Source organism: Diorhabda sublineata, chromosome 8 (genome assembly GCF_026230105.1).
Source record: "Diorhabda sublineata isolate icDioSubl1.1 chromosome 8, icDioSubl1.1, whole genome shotgun sequence".
NCBI classification, from domain to species: domain Eukaryota; kingdom Metazoa; phylum Arthropoda; class Insecta; order Coleoptera; family Chrysomelidae; genus Diorhabda; species Diorhabda sublineata.
The window spans coordinates 1,054,881-1,079,136 of NC_079481.1; the positions used below are offsets into that span (position 1 = coordinate 1,054,881).

The 24,256-nt window shown below is 28.4% G+C and overlaps 2 protein-coding genes across 5 annotated transcripts in view; both read right to left on the reverse strand.

Moving 5' to 3' along the window:
- Positions 1–1,850: 1,850 nt before the first annotated feature.
- On the reverse strand, positions 1,851–10,756 carry LOC130447490 (uncharacterized). 4 transcript variants are annotated; one of them, XM_056784330.1, is made up of 5 exons: positions 10,682–10,756; positions 8,118–8,238; positions 7,419–7,710; positions 3,767–5,150; positions 1,900–2,144 (listed from the first exon to the last, which is right to left on the reverse strand). In XM_056784330.1, the coding sequence occupies exons 2-5, from the start codon at positions 8,236–8,238 to the stop codon at positions 1,977–1,979; spliced, it is 1,965 nt and encodes a 654-aa protein (XP_056640308.1). In that variant the 5' UTR covers positions 10,682–10,756; the 3' UTR covers positions 1,900–1,976. The 4 variants fall into 4 exon arrangements, with proteins under 4 accessions (XP_056640312.1, XP_056640311.1, XP_056640308.1 ...); XM_056784331.1 differs by lacking the exon at positions 10,682–10,756 and adding an exon at positions 9,738–9,811; XM_056784334.1 differs by having other exon boundaries at positions 1,851–5,150.
- An 825-nt stretch (positions 10,757–11,581) lies between these two features.
- LOC130447730 (zinc finger MIZ domain-containing protein 1) overlaps positions 11,582–24,256 on the reverse strand; it is a 35,007-nt gene continuing 22,332 nt past the window's right edge. Inside the window, exons 7-10 of the mRNA XM_056784706.1 lie at positions 23,287–23,431; positions 22,918–23,217; positions 17,735–18,016; positions 11,582–17,677 (exon numbers count right to left, since the gene is read on the reverse strand). Coding sequence (XP_056640684.1) covers positions 17,537–17,677; positions 17,735–18,016; positions 22,918–23,217; positions 23,287–23,431 — 868 coding nt within the window. The 3' untranslated portion in view covers positions 11,582–17,536. The remainder of the gene's footprint in view (positions 17,678–17,734; positions 18,017–22,917; positions 23,218–23,286; positions 23,432–24,256) is intronic.

The window sequence follows — 24,256 nt, forward strand, 5'->3', positions numbered from 1 at the left end:
GATGTTTATAAAGGATTCAAAACCAGTTTTCGTTTCCGGTTCTATCCGGATATTAAGTGGAAATATACGGAATTGAAATTATAGTCTGTTCGGAAAGAACGAGAAATAATTAGAAATAGTTATGAAATATGGTTTTTGGCTGCGTTTAAAGTATCAAATGTTTAAAAATAAATAAATTTGAGATGATTTATACAAATATATTATACAGGGTGATGTTTTTGCTGTTCTTTAATAGTCTAATAATTTTAGATACGAGATTTTCAGATGTTTATAAAGGGTTTAAAACCAGTTTTCGTTTCCGGTTCTATCCGGATATTAAGTGGAAATATACGGAATTAAAATTATAGTCTGTTCGGAAAAAAACGAGAAATAATTAGAAATAGTTATAAAATATGGTTTTGGCTGCGTTTAAATTATCAAATGTTTAAAATTAAATAAATTTGAGATGATTTATACAAATATATTATTATACAGGGTGATGTTTTTGCTGTTCTTTAATAGTCTAATAATTTTAGATACGAGATTTTCAGATGTTTATAAAGTATTCAAAACCAATTTTCGTTTCCGGTTCTATCCGGATATTAAGTGGAAATATACGGAATTAAAATTATAGTCTGTTCGGAAAAAAACGAGAAATAATTAGAAATAGTTATAAAATATGGTTTTGGCTGCGTTTAAATTATCAAATGTTTAAAATTAAATAAATTTGAGATGATTTATACAAATATATTATTATACAGGGTGATGTTTTTGCTGTTCTTTAATAGTCTAATAATTTTAGATACGAGATTTTCAGATGTTTATAAAGTATTCAAAACCAATTTTCGTTTCCGGTTCTATCCGGATATTAAGTGGAAATATACGGAATTAAAATTATAGTCTGTTCGGAAAGAACGAGAAATAATTAAAAATAGTTATAAAATATGGTTTTGGCTGCGTTTAAAGTACCAAATGTTTAAAAATAAATAAATTTGAGATGATTTATACAAATATATTATACAGGGTGATGTTTTTGCTGTTCTTTAATAGTCTAATAATTTTAGATACGAGATTTTCAGATGTTTATAAAGGGTTTAAAACCAGTTTTCGTTTCCGGTTCTATCCGGATATTAAGTGGAAATATACGGAATTAAAATTATAGTCTGTTCGGAAAGAACGAGAAATAATTGGAAATAGTTATAAAATATGGTTTTGGCTGCGTTTAAATTATCAAATGTTTAAAATTAAATAAATTTGAGATGATTTATACAAATATATTATTATACAGGGTGATGTTTTTGCTGTTCTTTAATAGTCTAATAATTTTAGATACGAGATTTTCAGATGTTTATAAAGGATTCAAAACCAGTTTTCGTTTCCGGTTCTATCCGGATATTAAGTGGAAATATACGGAATTAAAATTATAGTCTGTTCGGAAAGAACGAGAAATAATTGGAAATAGTTATAAAATATGGTTTTTGGCTGCGTTTAAAGTATCAAATGTTTAAAAATAAATAAATTTGAGATGATTTATACAAATATATTATACAGGGTGATGTTTTTGCTGTTCTTTAATAGTCTAATAATTTTAGATACGAGATTTTCAGATGTTTATAAAGGGTTTAAAACCAGTTTTCGTTTCCGGTTCTATCCGGATATTAAGTGCAAATATATGGAATTAAAATTATAGTCTGTTCGGAAAGAACGGGAAATAATTAGAAATAGTTATGAAATATGGTTTTTGGCTGCGTTTAAAGTATCAAATGTTTATACAGGGTGATGTGTGACGTCAACTAAGTGGATTTGTAGAAATTTCACATTATTGAGATATTTTTTGTTCATTTTAAAGGAAATGTAAATAATTTTCAACATTTTCGTAACAAGTTTATTTATTAAAAAAAAAACAATTTCTAATCCAAATAACTATCATAGGCGTAGATATCAATAGGATTTAATAAAATTTTCAAATCCCAGTGAAAAAAACATTAAAATGATGTCTACATATGATGATGAAAAAAAAAAAAACAAAATATACTGTAAAAATTCTCGAAATCTCGATGAAAAATCTCAAATACTAAATTTAGAAATAAATCAGTAGATTCGTTGAAAAATGGGTAGATCTGGCAACGTCGCATTAATGCGAAAACTTCTGAAAATGACGTTTCCTGAAAAACGACGCAATTTTCTCCAAAATAATTTGAATTTTCTTGGTGATTAATGAAATGGCAAGTAAAAAAAATCTCGAAACAATAAAAATGTCAAACACTGAATTTTGAGTTGAATCACAAGGTCTACTGAGAAATCGTTAGATCTGCCAACGTCGCATTAATGCGAAAATCTACGAAAATGACAACTCTTTCTAAAAAAATCTTTTTTTAAAGAAAAAATGGCGAGAAAAAAACAAAAACGTAATTTTTTGAAAAAAAAAAATAGAATTTTCTTGTCGATTGAAAAAATAGTGAGAAAAAAACTGTGTAAATTCTAAAAAATCTGAGAATCATAAAAAATATCAAACAATGCTTTAAACGAGTTAAATCAGGAGATCTACTGAAAAATCATTAGAACTGGCAACGTCGCATCGATGCGAAAATCTACCAAAATGACGTAACCCCCTCTAAAACACTGAATTTTTTGGCAACACCGCATTATTGCGAAAGTTTTCTATAAAGAAATTTCCTGGAAAAGAACGCAATTTTTCGAAAAAAAAAAACGGTCGATTAAACAAATGGTAATAAAAAAAACTGTATGAATGAAAAAAATATGAAATAATGCATTAAACGAGTTAAATCAGGAGATCTACTGAAAAATCATTAGAACTGGCAACGTCGCATCGAAGCGAAAATCTACCAAAATGACGTAACCCCCTCTAAAACACTGAATTTTTTGGCAACACCGCATTATTGCGAAAGTTTTCTATAAAGAAATTTCCTGGAAAACGACGCAATTTTTCGAAAAAAAAACGGTCGATTAAACAAATGGTAATAAAAAAAACTATATGAATGAAAAAAATATGAAATAATGCATTAAACGAGTTAAATCAGGAGATCTACTGAAAAATCATTAGAACTGGCAACGTCGCATCGATGCGAAAATCTTACCAAAATGACGTAACCCCCTCTAAAACACTGAATTTTTTGGCAACACCGCATCATTGCGAAAGTTTTCTATAAAGAAATTTCCTGGAAAACGACGCAATTTTTTGAAAAAAAAAAACGGTCTATTAAACAAATGGTAATAAAAAAAACTATATGAATGAAAAAAATATGAAATAATGCATTAAACGAGTTAAATCAGGAGATCTACTGAAAAATCATTAGAACTGGCAACGTCGCATCGATGCGAAAATCTTACCAAAATGACGTAACCCCCTCTAAAACACTGAATTTTTTGGCAACACCGCATCATTGCGAAAGTTTTCTATAAAGAAATTTCCTGGAAAACGACGCAATTTTTTGAAAAAAAAAACGGTCTATTAAACAAATGGTAATAAAAAAAACTATATGAATGAAAAAAATATGAAATAATGCATTAAACGAGTTAAATCAGGAGATCTACTGAAAAATCATTAGAACTGGCAACGTTGCATCGATGCGATAATACGTTTCCTGGCGCGTGACGTAATTTTCTGATCATAATTACGTTCAGCAATCGACTCCTACGTCAAAAATGTTCACCAAACCGTTTTTTTAAATCTCGCCCACCAACTATCGCAGTAACAATATTTTTTCAACGAACCGTTTGTTTCGATACACCTGGTAACAGGTTCGTATCGATCGATTCTACTCACCTCGCCCAACAACCTCAAATCCTCCCCGTCGACGACTTCCTCGACGGTAGCCTCGAACATAGCCGGCGGATTCGTTTCCACCATAACCAAAAAGTAACGCGAACTTTCATTTTTACCGTTAAAATAATATTCGGACACCCCGGACATTCTAACATTCCTCAAATCGTATCTCATACACAACGCGCCGTCCTCGAACGTATCGATTAATCGATTCACTTCGTCAACGACGAACCGAGATATCGATTCGACTCTCCGATCATTCGGATCGATATAATTATGGCCGTTACACGTGCACCAGTGCTGTTCTATATTAGCGTCTGCGCAACTTCTACTTTCGATTACTTCTCGAAATAAAGATTGACACGAACGACAACCGGGACTAATTAAAACTTCGTACGAATCATTTTGCAATTTCAAAATATCCTGTAGGGTATTAAAAATATCCCAAGGTGTGGTTAACCTACCGGAATTCACTAATAAACCATCGAATTTTTCCGGAAAATTCGATTTAAAACCATCCGGAACTCGTATATACATAAAAGGTAATCTTTCTTCCAACCACCCTGTATGAGTGTATCTAATATCGCCGAATCTAAACCCGTGATCGCTAAAAAAAATTAAAATCGTATTTTTCAAAGAAATTAAAAATTCCCGATTCGATAATAGATTTAAAAAAGCATCGTCCATAACTCCGGGCATATTTACGTCATCGTGACTAAAACTATTGCTCCAAAACAATCCGAAAGATGGCGTGTCGTTGAAGGTTATCGAGAAATCTCTTGCCGCGTTCAAGATACGTTCGCCGGACGTTTCCGGACCTGCGCAGTAAATCATTCTACCTCTTTCGATGACGGGTAGTTTTTCGGCTGCTATGAAATAGGGGTGGTAATAATAATCGGTGGGTGGTTGTAAAAAACCGAGTCTATCGTAATTGAAAGTCGATATACTGCATTCGTCTTCGGCGTAAGCTGTCGTATAACCGGAAAATTTAAAATTATCCCAAATAAATTTGCAGTTATTTTGTTTTATTTTTTTGTTACAAAATTTCGATAACTGATCCATGGAATAGCCCGACAGTACGGCCATTAAATTTGGAAATGTATTATCGCCTATTTTATTATACCCTTTAAGGTTAACCATGGTACGTTCAACGTGTTCGTAAGTTTTCGGCATCGTCCGTTTCAAATTCGCTTTTGACATACTGTCTATACCCAATAGTAGTACGCTGTATTTCGAATCGGAATGCGTTCGTTTTTTTTTCTTTATCGGAAATGTGGTTGCGTGTACGTTAGCGTATACTTCGTAGAATAATGTCGAACATATCACTTTTACGAAAGGAAATTTTAATTCTACTGACTTTTCGAAATAAACGCAGCTAGATAACCTAAAAAAACCATTGATGTACCGAAAATTATAGCCAATATCAAATTTCTAAGTAAAATCAGAAGATCTACTGATAATGTTGTAAATCCAGCAACCCTGCATCAATACTACAATCATATGTTTATAGTTTCCTGAACCGTGACGTCATTCATTCGATTGGTATTGATGTATCACGTTGTTATAGTGAAATAAGTTACGACGTTGCCAATTTTTTTTTTTTTTGGTGAAAGTATTGTTTTGTCTAATCATAATAATTTAATAATAAAGCACACTTTTTAATAAGTAAATAATACAATTTTTGTAACAAATATAAAAACATATTTTTAATTGTATAACGAAAAATCGTAAGACAACAAATTTAAAAAAAAAAATTAGTTTTAAGTGAAAACAAAATATTGTCTGGAAATTTTATAAATTTGGCAACGTTACGTATATAATATGATACGACGTTTCATGAACGGTGACGTAATCATCATCGATGTGGTTTATTGTTAAAATAAATACCAGCGTCGCAATTTTCTTGACGTGAATTTTAATTATTTTGTGAAATAAAATAAAAAAAAAAAACTATCAAGATAATTTTAATGAAACCACTCACACAGTTCTAAGTCAATAGATCTGGCATCGCTACTTTGACAATATGGTACGACTGATTTGTGTAGTTTTACAGTGTTGCTAAGTTTTATGATGTGAATTGTTGTTTGAGTAAATTAAACCCCCGAAAATATCCAAATTTTTCAAAAAATATACAGTGTGTTTAAATTTAATTTATCGGGACAAAAATTTGAACAAACTGAAATAAGCCTTACCAAATGTAACTTAAAGACAATATGTTCAATGATTGTATTGTGTCTTAAAACTGGCAACGTTGTAAAAAAAGTATCCATATGATCGTTGAAGTTGTGCAGTTCTAAATTTCAATGTTGTCAAATTAGGATAGAATTTTAGTTATGTTAATAAAATTTACCTACAAAAGGTGTCGGAAGGTATCTAGTTTGGTAAAGTTTAGTATTTTTTATGTGTATTTACATATTATAAATGCCTGCTATGATACGAACCAAAATTATTGAAAATTTTATGTTTACAAAGATATTTTAATCTGAGATTCGTTTTTGTATTAAATTTCCACTCTTCAATAGCAATTAGAAACTGTTAATTAATTATTTATAAGTAAAATTATTAATATGAAATAGGTAATTAACCTAAAAATACTTACCGATTTAACGATAAATATCAATTCAAATGGATCTCATTGTTACATACCACACACGTAATTATTATAATTGTTAATATTTTTCACAAAAACATGACAAAAACAGTAATAAATAAATGAATAAACAAATTGAAGAAATAGCTATATGATACTATGATAATGGCGGCATTTAGACTAAAACAGACAGTTTTAAAGTCGTAAAAGAAGATATCAACGTTGCCGTAGTTACCGAAATTTCCTCGATGTTTTTTAATATTCCCATGATTTATAATGAAATTTCCTCTCAAATCGAAAACTTTTAGAAATAATTTGATATAAAACAATACTTTTATTAATTAAGTAATACAAAACTGTCGTTATATAATATATAATAATATATATAATATTTTCTTGGAGAAAAATTTGAAATAATAATAAATAGTTAAAGCTGGCAAATATGCAATAGCTTGGAACTAATTGTGAGTCACTAAATAGCAACAGTCATAATTTGATCACGGATGTTGCCAAGTTGGCGCGAATGAAGGTTGGTATGATATAAGTGGATAAGTAGTTAATCGATAATAAAGCTTTTTGATCAATTTTTTACAGAATAAAGTAAAATCCCATATTTATATAAAATGCATAAATAAATCTTACATATTATGACACTTTAAAAATACAAAATGAATTGAATTGAATATATCTTTACGAATTACGTTTATTTAAAATCGACAACGTTGCTCTCCTTTCCAGCTTAGTGACCGTGACTGTTTAGAATCTTAAATGTCAATGTAAGAAGTTACGATTTATTATATAAAAATTTAGATTTTTTTATAATTTGTAATATATCCATTAGTAGGTAAAATGAATTATAATTATGTATTTGAAGTTCCCGTGAATCAGTTGTTTTGAAGAATATAAAAGTGGATGCATATAATAAAGCGTGTGTTAGACGACTTTTAGAACAGCGTTGCCAGAATTAATAAATTCTATGGAGATTAATGACACGTAAAGTAAAATATATATATATATATATACACTGCCCGAAAAAAAAATAATAAAATAAAGTATACTTACTTGATTTGATTATCATTTGATTTTTCGTAATTAATTCTTGTTATATTAGAATAACAACAATTGACATTAAAAATACTATATTCTCCTAATAAACTTTGATTTACGTTTAACGTAACGATATCATTTTTTTTGCTAATATACGTTAGAAGATGTTTTGACGAGCATTTAAAATATTTTTCTTCTTTAATAAAATTAACGATATCTTCATTATACGGATCGCTCTCTGGTATTTTGCACTTCGAATTATTAATTAAATATAAATAATCTTGTTTTATAATTGAGATAATAGATCCTGAAATACAAATTCAACTTAATTTTAATTGTAAAATACGTCTAGTTGTGAAAATTTCAAAATATGATAGTGATAAGCATACTCCACCCTGTATCTAATAGTCTGAAACAAGTTTGGCAGCTGTTTATACACAAAAAGGTTGTCAATTTCTAATTTTAAGTGAAGTTATGATATATATTGAGCTCCCTGTATAGGAAAGTCTGCAGTCGTTCACGCGATTGGTTGACCTTGAAGAATTAATGACAGCTCCAATAGAAAAAGCGCGCGAAATGATATACTGTTCAAATTTATATGAACATAAATAATGAATGTGTGATGAATGATAGTGTGGTCTATGCGCAAGCGCGGGCCTTATATCAAACTGCTGTCATATGTCAAAAAACAATTTATACGTTTTGAATAATTACCTTTTTTGTAAAAATTGCTGGTTTTTTCTTCGAAACTATAAATAGTATAAAGAATAATCGTTGCTATTAAAAATATGTACAATTTTGAATAGGAATTGTGAAAAAAATAACGTAACATCATCTAAAAAGAAAATATTGTTATTTTTACAAAATTTTTGAAGCCCCATATACGTGAATAACAATATTCAAATTTTAAAAACATCATCACAAATGCAAAACCCCCGTAGATTACGTACTTGATAAATTTTCTAGTCACAATTATACATCACATGATTATCTTTAAAAAAATGTCTAAATACTTTTTTCAGTAAAATCCAACGTTTCTGAAAAATATTGAATCTAAAAATTTAAAACTAATTTGACCGGACTAAAGCACTACACATCTTTATAGTTACTGCTTATATTTTTTAAATATTCGAATAAAAACAATTTATTTTCAAAAAATATTCAATCTAATATAGAAGATCTCCATACTTTTATTTCTATTAAAATGTAATCAATATTTAAAAGTATTATTATAAAATATTTAAATTAATCACAAATCTTCTTATACAAGATAATAAATTCCTTTTCATTTACCCTCTACATCCATAACTTATATATCAATTTACGTTTATTATAAGATGTTGTCAAAGTAGTAGGCATTAAATTCTTAAAAAAGAAGAAGAAGCTTTATTACTACAGAACAGTTGAAAAAAGTGATATATACGTATCTCTCTCTAACTTCTATAATTGTAATCTATTGTTCTTTTCTACTTATCCCAACAATCACGATGAAAGCAACGTTGTCATATATAAATTCTCGAAAAAGAATCTTTGATTTTAAATTATATCCGTGTTATTGAACTTATTAGAACTGAATTATTTCCATTTAATAGAAACATTGTTCGTTATTCTATAATAAGTATTGAATTTTTTCGTCACGGATCATATCTCCACTTCCCTATAACTTTTAATATTCCTTGCTTATGTTATTTTCGTAACTTTTCTCATAACAACGTTCACAGTCTGACAACAATGTCGTTGTCTGGAGATATTTCTGGGTATTTGGAACCGGCTAATATTTTTAGGTCGAACCTATATTCAAGTTAAATATTTATACATATTGTATAACGTATTATGTTAAATTGTCACAAAATGGAGTTTCATAAATAGAAAATTATTTTATCTACTAAAAACGATTGAATTTTTATTTATTGTACTTACAAAAATCTTTTTGAGAAAATAAAACACATCAAAATTTTTCGAACACGTTTTTTTTTTTAAACGAAAATGACAACTAAATTATATACACCACCTAGTTCGTTATGCAAGTGCATCTGCAGGGTTGCAGTCGACGCAATGGACGATATTTTCCACTACTACGAAACTTTAAAATACCCAAGAATCTCAGGGAGGAAATTTATCGATTCCATAACATGTATACGAGATGCTAAAGAAACTAAGAGACCTCAAAATATACAATTCATAGAAAAATGAATAGAATAACTTCTTCTTTTTTAGAATATACATACTGGTGACTGTTTACTGAATAAATGTACGTGGAAAAATCCGACCTCGTTTTTCAACACGTAAATATTTAGAAATTAAATTATAAAAAGTTTATTTTATTATATTTACCCGTTTGTATTAGCTCCTATCGGATTTATACAACAATCAATTAATATCGAACCGTAGGTATTCCTGCATCAAGGATTTATTTACTTTTAAGTTAATTTTCTTACCAATTTGTTCGATATCATTTAAATTTTTATCTCAGAAAGATAATAGTTCAAGTGGTTTAATACGAAAATTTCACAATTTCGTCATTGAATTTGTACACATTTTATATAAATACATAATTCAGGTCAACATCTTGTTTTGAATTGTCAAAAATTCCAAATTATTATCGATACACACTGTATACTATAATTGGTACACAAATCCGTTTTGAAACATAAGTTAGCGAAACAAAAAATTTTGGCAACACTGTTATTTTATATATTTTTTTAACCATAAATATAAATTGCAAATTTTCTATTTTTTTTTTATTAGGTTTATCAATTAATAAAATTGTTTATTTATTTGACAATAGAAGTCCATCTTGTTTTAAGAGGGAAATGTGACAGGGTTAGCACGATTGCTGTCAAATGTCAAAACTATTAATGATAAACAGGAAGTGACTATATAAATGTCACTGTTACTACTTACATTTACTTGAAAAATGATGAAAATATATTCTTTGTTATTAGATTCGCGTAGTAAAACCTTTTTTAAAATTCTATTAAACTAAACACAACTGATAATTATTCTTGGTTTATAAAATTAAATTGCTACCTTAAATTATTTCCTTGAAATGATTTCTTATCAAAATTAGGAAGGAAAAAGTTAAAACCTTTGTTATTTTTGAATAATTAATTCATATACGTAACAAAAAATATAAAATAGAAGGTGGATTATTGGGTAATTTATAGAAAATAAGGTCTAAATAACAATACGAACATGAATTTTTAAGAAAAAAATGATAGTTTACCAGTAATATTTAGCAAAATATATAATTTGAAATAAAAGATTCAAAAACTTACTTGCCGTTGTATAAACACATTTAAGAAAGTTTAGATCGAAACTAATCTGATGCTTAATCAACGAAAACTTCTTATGAGCAAATTTGCGCCAAAATGAAATGTACAGCTGCTTCGATATTCATATTAGTCAGCGGTGTTGCCAGAGCTAAAGGATCTATTTTAATATGATATATTTTAAACTAAATTTCATTCTTCGAGTTTTTAAAATCTTAATTTGAGTTAACAATTTAAATTTTGTATATATTTTTTTAACAGTTTTAGTAATGAAATATATTTTTATCAAATTTGCGTTAAGCAAACTGTTTCCACTACGTCAAAAGATTGTTGTTTCTCAGTTGTTAAAATAAGTCTGGCAATAATGTTGGACATCACTCCATCGGTATATTTTAGCGCATGCGTGCTATTACAGCTGCGTTATGAATTTTAAGGTGCTCTTTCTAATGGAATAAAAATCACACAAAAATGGTCTTTATCGTCAAATCACAAATTAACAGGGCAAGAATACTTTTTAAGAAATGTATATATTTTCATTAATGAACTTCGAAACTGTGCCACCAGAGGCGTACAAGTAATTTTCTTTCTTCGATTTCACATAAGATTTTGATTATTCCGTTATTTTTTTCGACAATAACATATAGTTTATTCATTTATCGTAATTAAATATCTACTTAATGTTTTCAGGGGTAATGAAAGGGAAAAATGTTTGGAAATTTGTTACAAGTATTATAATTCATGCGCACAAGCAAGAACGCGTACGCCCTCTACCGCCTTTCAGTTTCACCACAAAGGTTGACTGGACTATTACTATTTTCCATACAACTTACAGCTGGATAGTTTTTTAGAGAAAGGAAGTGGTTAAAAAAAGGAAGAATGGTCTAAAAGAAAAAAAACGTATGCATAGACATGATCTTATTGAAATGTACAATTTTATTTACATCAGCAAAATCATACGTAGTATATAATTTCTACTGAATAATTTAATCTATTATTTATATTTGTTTCATACAAAAATTAAATGAAAAATGCCAATAATTATCAATTTTTTTTATTTTCATATCAAAATAACACCGTTATAAAAATTAAAAAATATAATTCTGAAAGTAATAATAAACATGGGAAAAAAAGTTATTCGATAATATAAAAGACTTTGATTTTAAATTCAAATATATTCGAGATAATAGAAGGTATAATTTACCAATTGTCTCTTAAATATAAAATAACATTTATTGTTTTTTATAAAAATAGAATCATTTCCTTTATATCCTCTTCTTATTAGAATTAGTAAAGTCTTAGTTATTAGAGTTATTCAGTCACGAACTAGTTAAACTGACATTTCCATAAACAAAATTTATAATCTTACTTTTTTTACAAATAAGACGAACAAATGATCGTTTTTTATGATTTAGTTTAAATTTGTTTTTATATTTTTAACTTTTATAATAAAAAACTCAAGGTATTTTTTTATCTCTGTGGAAAGTAAAATCAATGTTGGTATTGGATATCGGAAGTGACGAATATATTTTAATAGAATCAATAGAATGCAGCGAGATCGATGAACTAGTAGATCGAGTTTTTACTAGAACGTTACAAAAACCACTGCGTCGTGTAAAAGTTATTGAAAATAACAAAAAAAAGGCAAAAATTGATTTGCTTATGAATTTTATTGAAAAATTTTTTTTATTTTGCTCAAGAAACTATAAGAAACATGATAATTGCATATCATAAGCACTTAATTTTAATTTGGTTACCTGTTACTAACGGAGTATATATCAGTGAAAATAAAATGGACGACAGAGTGTTGTGAATGGAAAGTGTTAGTGTATTCATCTCAAAGTTTCAATTTAGTGATTGTGTTTCGTGCTGTGTTCTTTTAAAATTCTAGTTTTTTAAGTCTATTTAGTGAAATTTTTTAATACTTTTCAGATATGTTTGAATAATTAGGGTAAGTTATATTGTTCTAGACAATTCTATTATTGTTAAGTACAGTTGTGTTCATCTGTTATTACAAAATTAATAAAATTCACGTATATTTTTGAGAATTGAGCCAAAAATGAATCTTCTTTATAATCTGAAATCTTGCTCAAATTAATTAAAGTTTCAATTTTTATAGTCAAATCAGCTTTTAACCACTGAAAATGATATTTTGGTGTGAAAACGTGAATCAGGGTGGGCTTGTAAGTCGGAGAGATTGGATTTCGAGGAACAAGCTTAAATTAAATCAAATCTAACTGAATCTCAAACTTTGGAGCCTAAATGAGTCTTTGATCATTAATAACGAAATTTTGTGATCAAAACGTGAGTAAATGGTGGGGTTGTAGTCAGTGTTGATGTAGAGACAATTGGATCTTGTAAAACAAGTTCAATTTAATAAAATTTTAATGAATCTACACTAAATTTCAAATTTTGGATCCTGAATGAGTGTTTCATCACAAAAAACGAAATTTTGTGATCAAAGTGGGGTTGTAAGTCAGTGTTGGTGTAGGGATAATTGGATTTCGTAAAACAAATTTCAATTTGATCAAATTGAACTGAATTTTGAACTTTGGAGCTTAAATGAGTCTTTAATCACTAAAAATGGAATTGTGAGTGAGTCAGGGTAGGCTTAGAGACAAATAAATCGTGGTAACAAGTTAAAAGGGATAGAGAGAGTATAATGTTTTATCAATTCTGACGCCTAAACAATTCTTCAATTTCTTGAAATGGTGAGTTGGTAGAGACAATTGGTCCAATATCAACTATTATTTTTTTCTCACCCTCGGGGTAAATTATTGGCATTATTTTACAAATGGAAGCGATTGTAGTGTTTTCATTTAAATCGTGTCAAATAAATATTTTTCTTTTCTACATTATAATATACACAGAATATCGACATATATTTCCCTCGTCTAAGTTTTTTGTTTTTATCTTTAGAATTAATTTCTTGGCAATCAGACGTATAAAAATTCGTGTGAACCTCGTATATTTATATATATATAAATATTTATTTATTTATATTAATTTTTTTTTAATTTAAAATTATTATATGTTAGGAACTTGGACCCTACATCAGATAAAATAATACAGACAGACACGTTTAAGGTATAAATATATTATACAGGGTTAGACGTTGTTTTATCTAAGTCAAAAACAACGTTAAACCATTCTAAATGATAAATAAATAAAACGCCTCGTATAGTTTTTTTTCACCAAAATATATTTTCTATCACATCGAATTATTTTTTTATTTAAAGGAAAATTTACACAAAGTCCACTATATAACATAATATTTTTTGTTTTAGCTAAATTTAATATACAATAATTGAATATGTTAAAATTACTTATAATTAAACTTTATATCACAGTCTTGTCAGAGTTCTTATTTTAAAAAATATTATATGTGGTATTTGTGTGTATTTTTTTCTTAATACATACTGTATAACATAATATATAGTTAGGTGCGAAGTTTTCGATACAAATCTCGTGACAAATGAAAATTTTCCAATGAAAGCAAATGAATGATAGACGAAAATAATTTATTCGAATAACAAATATTGATACAACCTGTATAGTTATTTTTTTTTTAATTTTAAATTTTACTTAATTAACTGATTATTAATATAAAAAAATAATCTTTAGGTATGTCGTCAAAAATAAATTAATGTTTTAATTGAGAAAATATATATAGTATGTCTCCAAAATTGAAGTATGTAAAAGTTTTTTTTGAGAATTTTTTGAAAAGTAGCCATCAAAATTTAAAATGTTAAAAATTAACTATACAGTTTGTTCCAATATTTGTTATCAAAATATACGAATAGAATTTAAATATCATAAAACTATAGAACAATTTGAGTTTTAAAAATTAACTATATAGATTGTCTCAGTTTTCGTTATAAAATATCGCAATATGAAATAAAATTTGTAATATATAATTATAGAAAATATTCAACTAACTATAAAGATTGTCTCTGAAATTTTTTATTGAAGTTAAAGAACTGTCAAAAGGCCAGTTTCAAACGATAAACAAAACTAGAATACGTTCTAGAAAATTTGCTATACAGATTGTCCCAAAGTGTGAAATTCGACGTAAAAAAACAATCAAAACGTGAATTTGTAAATGCAGTTTTACACGATAAATGAATATATAATTTTGAAAAAATGTTTATACAGGTTGTCCCAAATTTTGATTTTCGATGTAAAACACTAAGGAACATTTAAAATGAAAAATGTAAGGCCAGTTTCACACGATGAACAAAATTAGAATTCGTTCTAGAAAATTTACTATACAGATTGTCCTAAAGTGTGCAGTAAAACAATCAAAAAGTTAGTTTCACACAATAAATGAATTTAGAATTAAAAAATAAATGAAGGTTGTCCCAAATTTTGATTTTCGATGTAAAGCCAGTTTCACACGATAAACAAAATTCGTTTTAGAAAATTTACTATACAGGTTGTCCCTAAATTTAAAATTCGACGTAAAACAATGAGAAATGTTGAAAAAGTGAATTTATAAAGTCAGTTTCACACGATAAACAAATTTAGAAATTTTTTCGAAATTGTACTATACAGGTTGTCCTATAGTTGTGGGCTTAGAATTTTTATAAGACCAGTTTCACACGATAAATACAATTAGAATTCATTTTAGAAAATTTATTATACAGTTTGACCCGCAATTCAAAATAATAAAAATACTGAAGACGGTTCTAAGCGATACATTTTTTTAAACCGCTCGGGTATCGAAAACGTCGCACGCTACCGCATCTATACGGGTTGTCCCTCGAAAGTGTCATGTCTGACGTGTTATAAAAGGTTCACAGAATTGTTTATAGTATAATAATAATAATAATACTTGTTAAGCATAATAATGCACACAGAGATGCAAAGGAGTCCCTAAAATAGGTACCTAAATTTTGGTTTCAAATTTTTCTACTCATTTTTTAAGTATATTTATATTTCTCGCGTTTCTTCTTCTTTTTTTAAAAATCATTAATACTATCCATATATATATATATTTATATATTAAAACTGGCCGTTATAATTTAATTATTCGTCGACATTTTTTTTCTATTGGTTAACTGTTGGTTGTTTTTCGTAAAAACGCCCAAAAATTTAATTTTCTGTCAACTCAAAATCGTAAAAAAATCGAAATACATAGATAAACTTGTTTAAAATTAAGTAAAACTTACGAGACATCCCGTATACTGTTTTTTGACGCCCAGTTTCTCGAAATTTCGTTCTCTGTCCAACGTATTCACCAGATTTAGCACCTATTAGTCGAATGTGGTACGAAATGTTACGTTGTATGGAGTAAATCGATAATTTTGATGGTTTTTGTATATCCTGTATGTATATTTTTGATTATATATCGATATTAGGATCGCCCTGTATTATAAAATTTTATATTTTGTATCAATATTCTTAGAGAATTTTTTTTGGGCACACATTTTGTAATGGGAAACCCACTATGGCTCATACCAAGCTCTGTCCACAGTATTGCCCACTTCATACCCCAATAAACAAAATAAAATGGAAGATAATTGTCCACAGTATCTTGTATCCATAGTTTTGACTCATTTTCCACATCCTGTATGTATATTTTCCAGTAAGAATCGATTTACCTCATAGAAGAATTACTGCCAGTTAAATCAGACTCTATCCACAGTATTACCCACTTCTAACCCCAATTAATCAATTAAAATGGAGGATTATTGTTCGGGGTGTGTTGAATCCACAGTTTTGACTCATTTTTTGCTTCCTGTATGTGTATTTTCCAAAAAAAAAAACGATTTTTCTTATAGAAAAATGACTGCCAGTTAAATCAGACTCCATCCACAGTATTACCCACTTCTAACCCCAATTAATCAATTAAAATGGAGGATTATTGTTCGGGGTGTGTTGAATCCACAGTTTTGACTCATTTTTTGCTTCCTGTATGTGTATTTTCCAAAAAAAAAAACGATTTTTCTTATAGAAAAATGACTGCCAGTTAAATCAGACTCCATCCACAGTATTACCCACTTCTAACCCCAATTAATCAATTAAAATGGAGGATTATTGTTCGGGGTGTGTTGAATCCACAGTTTTGACTCATTTTTTGCTTCCTGTATGTGTATTTTCCAAAAAAAAAACGATTTTTCTTATAGAAAAATGACTGCCAGTTAAATCAGACTCCATCCACAGTATTACCCACTTCTAACCCCAATTAATCAATTAAAATGGAGGATTATTGTTCGGGGTGTGTTGAATCCACAGTTTTGACTCATTTTTTGCTTCCTGTATGTGTATTTTCCAAAAAAAACCCGATTTTTCTCAATAGCAAAATGACTGCCAGTTAAATCTGACTCCATCCACAGTATTACCCACTTCTAACCCCAATTAATCAATTAAAATGGAGGATTATTGTTCGGGGTGTGTTGAATCCACAGTTTTGACTCATTTTCCACATTCTGTATTCATATTATGATCAGTTTATCTCGTAACAGATTTAAATCAAGTGAACAAGTTGATTAAACTAATTGTGTTATTTGGGGACGTCCCGTATAATAATTTCCAAATTCCCTCAATCAGTTTATAAAAAATTCGAGCCCCCCCGAAAGTATTTATGAAAATTCACCAATACAGAGAGCTGTTTAAAGAGACATTTTCCAAAAATAAAAAATAATTCCGGCAAACAAAAGTAACCAATAGAAAAAAATTTTTTTCACCGCCATATATACAAAAAAAATTTGATTTTAGACCTTTTCTTTTTTCAAAATATTAACGCGCGATCCTAAAATCGTCATTTAAACGGTTTATCACACAATTTTCACTCACACTGTATAGTCTCGAAGCGCGGTGAGAGAAATACGGGGGTAGAGAGAAAAATACACGATTGTAGGCTCATTCGAACAAGGCCAATATGTCGTCGTTAGTCGACGTATTCGCCGGACCCGAACTGCTGCCGCTAGATGGCGGCGTATTCAAATCCGGAGGATCCAAATAGGATAAAAGTTCCATGGGATCCACGCTATCCGGTAATAACTGCAAAAGAAAATCCGGATTAATTTGACGTTTAATTAACGATTAATTGGTAATTACGTTAAGGGCTTCTTGTCCGGTGCCTTCCCCGTCGATGACGGCCGCCGGATCGAAATTAAGATCCGAAGGGATGTCCGGTACTGAGGTGTCGGTATTGGTGCCAGGTACCGAAGCCGGATTTCCGTTATTGGAACCGTTACTTGTGTTGTGAGCGTCCGACGTCGCAGGAGGTACGCTCGGCGGACCGGTACCGCCTCCAGGGGTGTGCGCCGATCCCGGCGTACCTCCTCCGGGAGTGTGCGGCGTGTGTGGCGTATGAGGAGTGTGAGGTGTGTGAGGCATCTGGAAAAATTGGAGAAAAAAAAACAATATTTAATTGGGAGCAATTATAAATAATAATAAAAAGTTGTAACTAAATAGTTACCGATATAATGAAAGTTACAAAATCTTATAAAGGGTTGTAACTCTCATTATTACAGTGTGTAAACATTTAAAATTAGGAAAAAAAACATGATAAATGAATATTTTTTCGAAATAATGACTATAAAATAATAGTTACAGTCTACTGTAAGATGTAACTATTATTATAAAACAGAATAAATTAAATTTAGGTGATAACAAAGCATCAAGATCAAATATAGGAAGTTTTAATAATGTTATGAAGGTATAACTCATTATCATAATAACTACAGGATGTATCAAAAGTTATTTTTGCCAAAACAACGAAAATTCCAAGTCCAGAAGAAAAATAAAAGTTACGAAACCTTATAAAGGGTTGTAACTCTCATTATTATGATGTGTAAACATTTAAAATTGGAAAAAAACCATGAATAATGATATTTTTTTCGAAATAATGACCATAAAATAATAGTTACAGTCTACTGTAAGATGTAACTATTATTATAAAATAGAATAAATTAAATTTAGGTGATAACAAAGCATCAAGATCAAATATAGGAAGTTTTAATAATGTTATGAAGGTATAACTCATTATCATAACAACTACAGGGTGTATCAAAAGTTATTTTTACCAAAACAACGAAAATTCCAAGTCCAGAAGAAAAATAAAAGTTACGAAACCTTATAAAGGGTTGTAACTCTCATTATTATGATGTGTAAACATTTAAAATTGGAAAAAAACCATGAATAATGATATTTTTGTCGAAATAATGACCATAAAATAATAGTTACAGTCTATTGTAAGATGTAACTATTATTATAAAACAGAATAAATTAAATTTAGGTGATAACAAAGCATCAAGATCAAATATAGGAAGTTTTAATAATGTTATGAAGGTATAACTCATTATCGTAACAACTACAGGGTGTATCAAAAGTTATTTTTACCAAAACAACGAAAATTCCAAGCCCAGAAGAAAAATAAAAGTTACGAAACCTTATAAAGGGTTGTAACTCTCATTATTATGATGTGTAAACATTTAAAATTGGAAAAAAACCATGAATAATGATATTTTTTTCGAAATAATGACCATAAAATAATAGTTACAGTCTACTGTAAGATGTAACTATTATTATAAAATAGAATAAATTAAATTTAGGTGATAACAAAGCATCAAGATCAAATATAGGAAGTTTTAATAATGTTATGAAGGTATAACTCATTATCATAACAACTACAGGGTGTATCAAAAGTTATTTTTGCCAAAACAACGAAAATTCCAAGTCCAGAAGAAAAATAAAAGTTACGAAACCTTATAAAGGGTTGTAACTCTCATTATTATGATGTGTAAACATTTAAAATTGGAAAAAAACCATGAATAATGATATTTTTGTCGAAATAATGACCATAAAATAATAGTTACAGTCTATTGTAAGATGTAACTATTATTATAAAACAGAATAAATTAAATTTAGGTGATAACAAAGCATCAAGATCAAATATAGGAAGTTTTAATAATGTTATGAAGGTATAACTCATTATCATAACAACTACAGGGTGTATCAAAAGTTATTTTTACCAAAACAACGAAAATTCCAAGTCCAGAAGAAAAATAAAAGTTACGAAACCTTATAAAGGGTTGTAACTCTCATTATTATGATGTGTAAACATTTAAAATTGGAAAAAAACCATGAATAATGATATTTTTTTCGAAATAATGACCATAAAATAATAGTTACAGTCTACTGTAAGATGTAACTATTATTATAAAATAGAATAAATTAAATTTAGGTGATAACAAAGCATCAAGATCAAATATAGGAAGTTTTAATAATGTTATGAAGGTATAATTCATTATCGTAACAACTACAGGGTGTATCAAAAGTTATTTTTGCCAAAACAACGAAAATTCCAAGTCCAGAAGAAAAATAAAAGTTACGAAACCTTATAAAGGGTTGTAACTCTCATTATTATGATGTGTAAACATTTAAAATTGGAAAAAAACCATGAATAATGATATTTTTTTCGAAATAATGACCATAAAATAATAGTTACAGTCTACTGTAAGATGTAACTATTATTATAAAATAGAATAAATTAAATTTAGGTGATAACAAAGCATCAAGATCAAATATAGGAAGTTTTAATAATGTTATGAAGGTATAACTCATTATCATAACAACTACAGGATGTATCAAAAGTTATTTTTACCAAAACAACGAAAATTCCAAGCCCAGAAGAAAAATAAAAGTTACGAAACCTTATAAAGGGTTGTAACTCTCATTATTATGATGTGTAAACATTTAAAATTGGAAAAAAACCATGAATAATGATATTTTTTTCGAAATAATGACCATAAAATAATAGTTACAGTCTACTGTAAGATGTAACTATTATTATAAAATAGAATAAATTAAATTTAGGTGATAACAAAGCATCAAGATCAAATATAGGAAGTTTTAATAATGTTATGAAGGTATAATTCATTATCGTAACAACTACAGGGTGTATCAAAAGTTATTTTTGCCAAAACAACGAAAATTCCAAGTCCAGAAGAAAAATAAAAGTTACGAAACCTTATAAAGGGTTGTAACTCTCATTATTATGATGTGTAAACATTTAAAATTGGAAAAAAACCATGAATAATGATATTTTTTTCGAAATAATGACCATAAAATAATAGTTACAGTCTACTGTAAGATGTAACTATTATTATAAAATAGAATAAATTAAATTTAGGTGATAACAAAGCATCAAGATCAAATATAGGAAGTTTTAATAATGTTATGAAGGTATAATTCATTATCGTAACAACTACAGGGTGTATCAAAAGTTATTTTTGCCAAAACAACGAAAATTCCAAGTCCAGAAGAAAAATAAAAGTTACGAAACCTTATAAAGGGTTGTAACTCTCATTATTATGATGTGTAAACATTTAAAATTGGAAAAAAACCATGAATAATGATATTTTTTTCGAAATAATGACCATAAAATAATAGTTACAGTCTACTGTAAGATGTAACTATTATTATAAAATAGAATAAATTAAATTTAGGTGATAACAAAGCATCAAGATCAAATATAGGAAGTTTTAATAATGTTATGAAGGTATAACTCATTATCATAACAACTACAGGATGTATCAAAAGTTATTTTTACCAAAACAACGAAAATTCCAAGCCCAGAAGAAAAATAAAAGTTACGAAACCTTATAAAGGGTTGTAACTCTCATTATTATGATGTGTAAACATTTAAAATTGGAAAAAAACCATGAATAATGATATTTTTTTCGAAATAATGACCATAAAATAATAGTTACAGTCTACTGTAAGATGTAACTATTATTATAAAATAGAATAAATTAAATTTAGGTGATAACAAAGCATCAAGATCAAATATAGGAAGTTTTAATAATGTTATGAAGGTATAACTCATTATCATAACAACTACAGGATGTATCAAAAGTTATTTTTACCAAAACAACGAAAATTCCAAGCCCAGAAGAAAAATAAAAGTTACGAAACCTTATAAAGGGTTGTAACTCTCATTATTATGATGTGTAAACATTTAAAATTGGAAAAAAACCATGAATAATGATATTTTTTTCGAAATAATGACCATAAAATAATAGTTACAGTCTACTGTAAGATGTAACTATTATTATAAAATAGAATAAATTAAATTTAGGTGATAACAAAGCATCAAGATCAAATATAGGAAGTTTTAATAATGTTATGAAGGTATAATTCATTATCGTAACAACTACAGGGTGTATCAAAAGTTATTTTTGCCAAAACAACGAAAATTCCAAGTCCAGAAGAAAAATAAAAGTTACGAAACCTTATAAAGGGTTGTAACTCTCATTATTATGATGTGTAAACATTTAAAATTGGAAAAAAACCATGAATAATGATATTTTTTTCGAAATAATGACCATAAAATAATAGTTACAGTCTATTGTAAGATGTAACTATTATTATAAAACAGAATAAATTAAATTTAGGTGATAACAAAGCATCAAGATCAAATATAGGAAGTTTTAATAATGTTATGAAGGTATAACTCATTATCATAACAACTACAGGATGTATCAAAAGTTATTTTTACCAAAACAACGAAAATTCCAAGCCCAGAAGAAAAATAAAAGTTACGAAACCTTATAAAGGGTTGTAACTCTCATTATTATGATGTGTAAACATTTAAAATTGGAAAAAAACCATGAATAATGATATTTTTTTCGAAATAATGACCATAAAATAATAGTTACAGTCTACTGTAAGATGTAACTATTATTATAAAATAGAATAAATTAAATTTAGGTGATAACAAAGCATCAAGATCAAATATAGGAAGTTTTAATAATGTTATGAAGGTATAACTCATTATCGTAACAACTACAGGGTGTATCAAAAGTTATTTTTGCCAAAACAACGAAAATTCCAAGTCCAGAAGAAAAATAAAAGTTACGAAACCTTATAAAGGGTTGTAACTCTCATTATTATGATGTGTAAACATTTAAAATTGGAAAGAACCATGAATAATGATATTTTTTTCGAAATAATGACTATAAAATAATAGTTACAGTCTACTGTAAGATGTAACTATTATTATAAAACAGAATAAATTAAATTTAGGTGATAACAAAGCATCAAGATCAAATATAGGAAGTTTTAATAATGTTATGAAGGTATAACTCATTATCGTAACAACTACAGGGTGTATCAAAAGTTATTTTTGCCAAAACAACGAAAATTCCAAGTCCAGAAGAAAAATAAAAGTTACGAAACCTTATAAAGGGTTGTAACTCTCATTATTACAATAAAAATTGAAAAAAAAAACATACCTGTTCGTTGAGACTCTTCTCCATGGCGTTGAGGGGATCAAGGGAATTGACGGATTCGCTTAGATGGGACAAAGGGCCGTTGGCGCCCAAATAATCGTTACTATTAGAATAGGAATTGTTGTAAGAGGGCGGGCCGCCGTTCATCATCGATCCGCTGGCGATGCTGTTCATATCTGGCGGTAAATAGGGCGACATCGCCTGCATATCCCAATTGTTCATCGTCGGTAATGTCATGCTGCCGGGCGACATGGCCTTATTACGTTTACCGCCGCTGCAGGAGTCCGTACCTTCGTCTTCCATCTACAAAAAAATAAAAAAAAACAATCGTTAGATACCGAGGACTTCGATTTGATCAAATGGGGTATTTACTTTGATTCCGGGGACGTTTCCTTTGGCAGCTTTCCAGTTCGCCGAACTGTCTATTGTGACTTCTTCGACGTCCGAGGTGTTCAACGTGTTCAAAATACCCCACATGTACTGATCCACTTCCAAACCCTCCAATTGGGCCGGTTTGCTGGTTAAGAACATAGAAAATTTGGTTAAATCGTCGTTTTAATTATTTTTTTTTTGAAAAATTTTCGTGAAATAGAATCCGAGAAATAGAACGAAAAAACTGTTTGGTGAAAGTTGCGGACTTTTATCAATAATAAATGATACATAAACGATTAGAAAATGTTTATTCGTTGCAGTTTTGGTGGAAAACATGGTAGAAAGTTAATTTAAGAGAAAAAAAAACCTTGATAAAAGTTACATGAACCTTAATAGCTTCGGGATCAATCGAATGAATCGATATATTGACGAAAAAACAAAGCACGATAAAAGTTACAAGGATTATTAAAGGCTGTAACGTAATAAAAGTTACAAGGCCTACTAAAGGCTGTAAAATCCAATGTATCAACAAAAAAAAAGAGAAAAATTCGATTTTTTTCAAAGAATATGATGAAAATTTCATTAGAAGTGAATATTTTTAGTCGAAACGTTAGTTAAAAAAAGGAAAAGGTACAATAAAAGTTACGGTACCTACTAAAGGCTGTAAATTCATTCAAAAATTTGATAAAGTCTCCAATATCGATAAATTTTGCAAGGTATAAACGAAAAAATAATTCTAAATAAAGGTCTACAAGAAAATAAAAGTTACAAAGGCTACTAAAGGCTGTAAAATTGAATACATCAACGAAGATATAGGAAAATGTTGATTTTTCTAAAGCACGTGATGAAATATTAATTAGAAACTAATATTTGTAGGAAAAATGTGAATTAAAGGATGGAAAATGCATAATAAAAGTTACAGCACATACTAAAGGCTGTAAATTTATTGGAAAATGTGATAAAAGCTCCA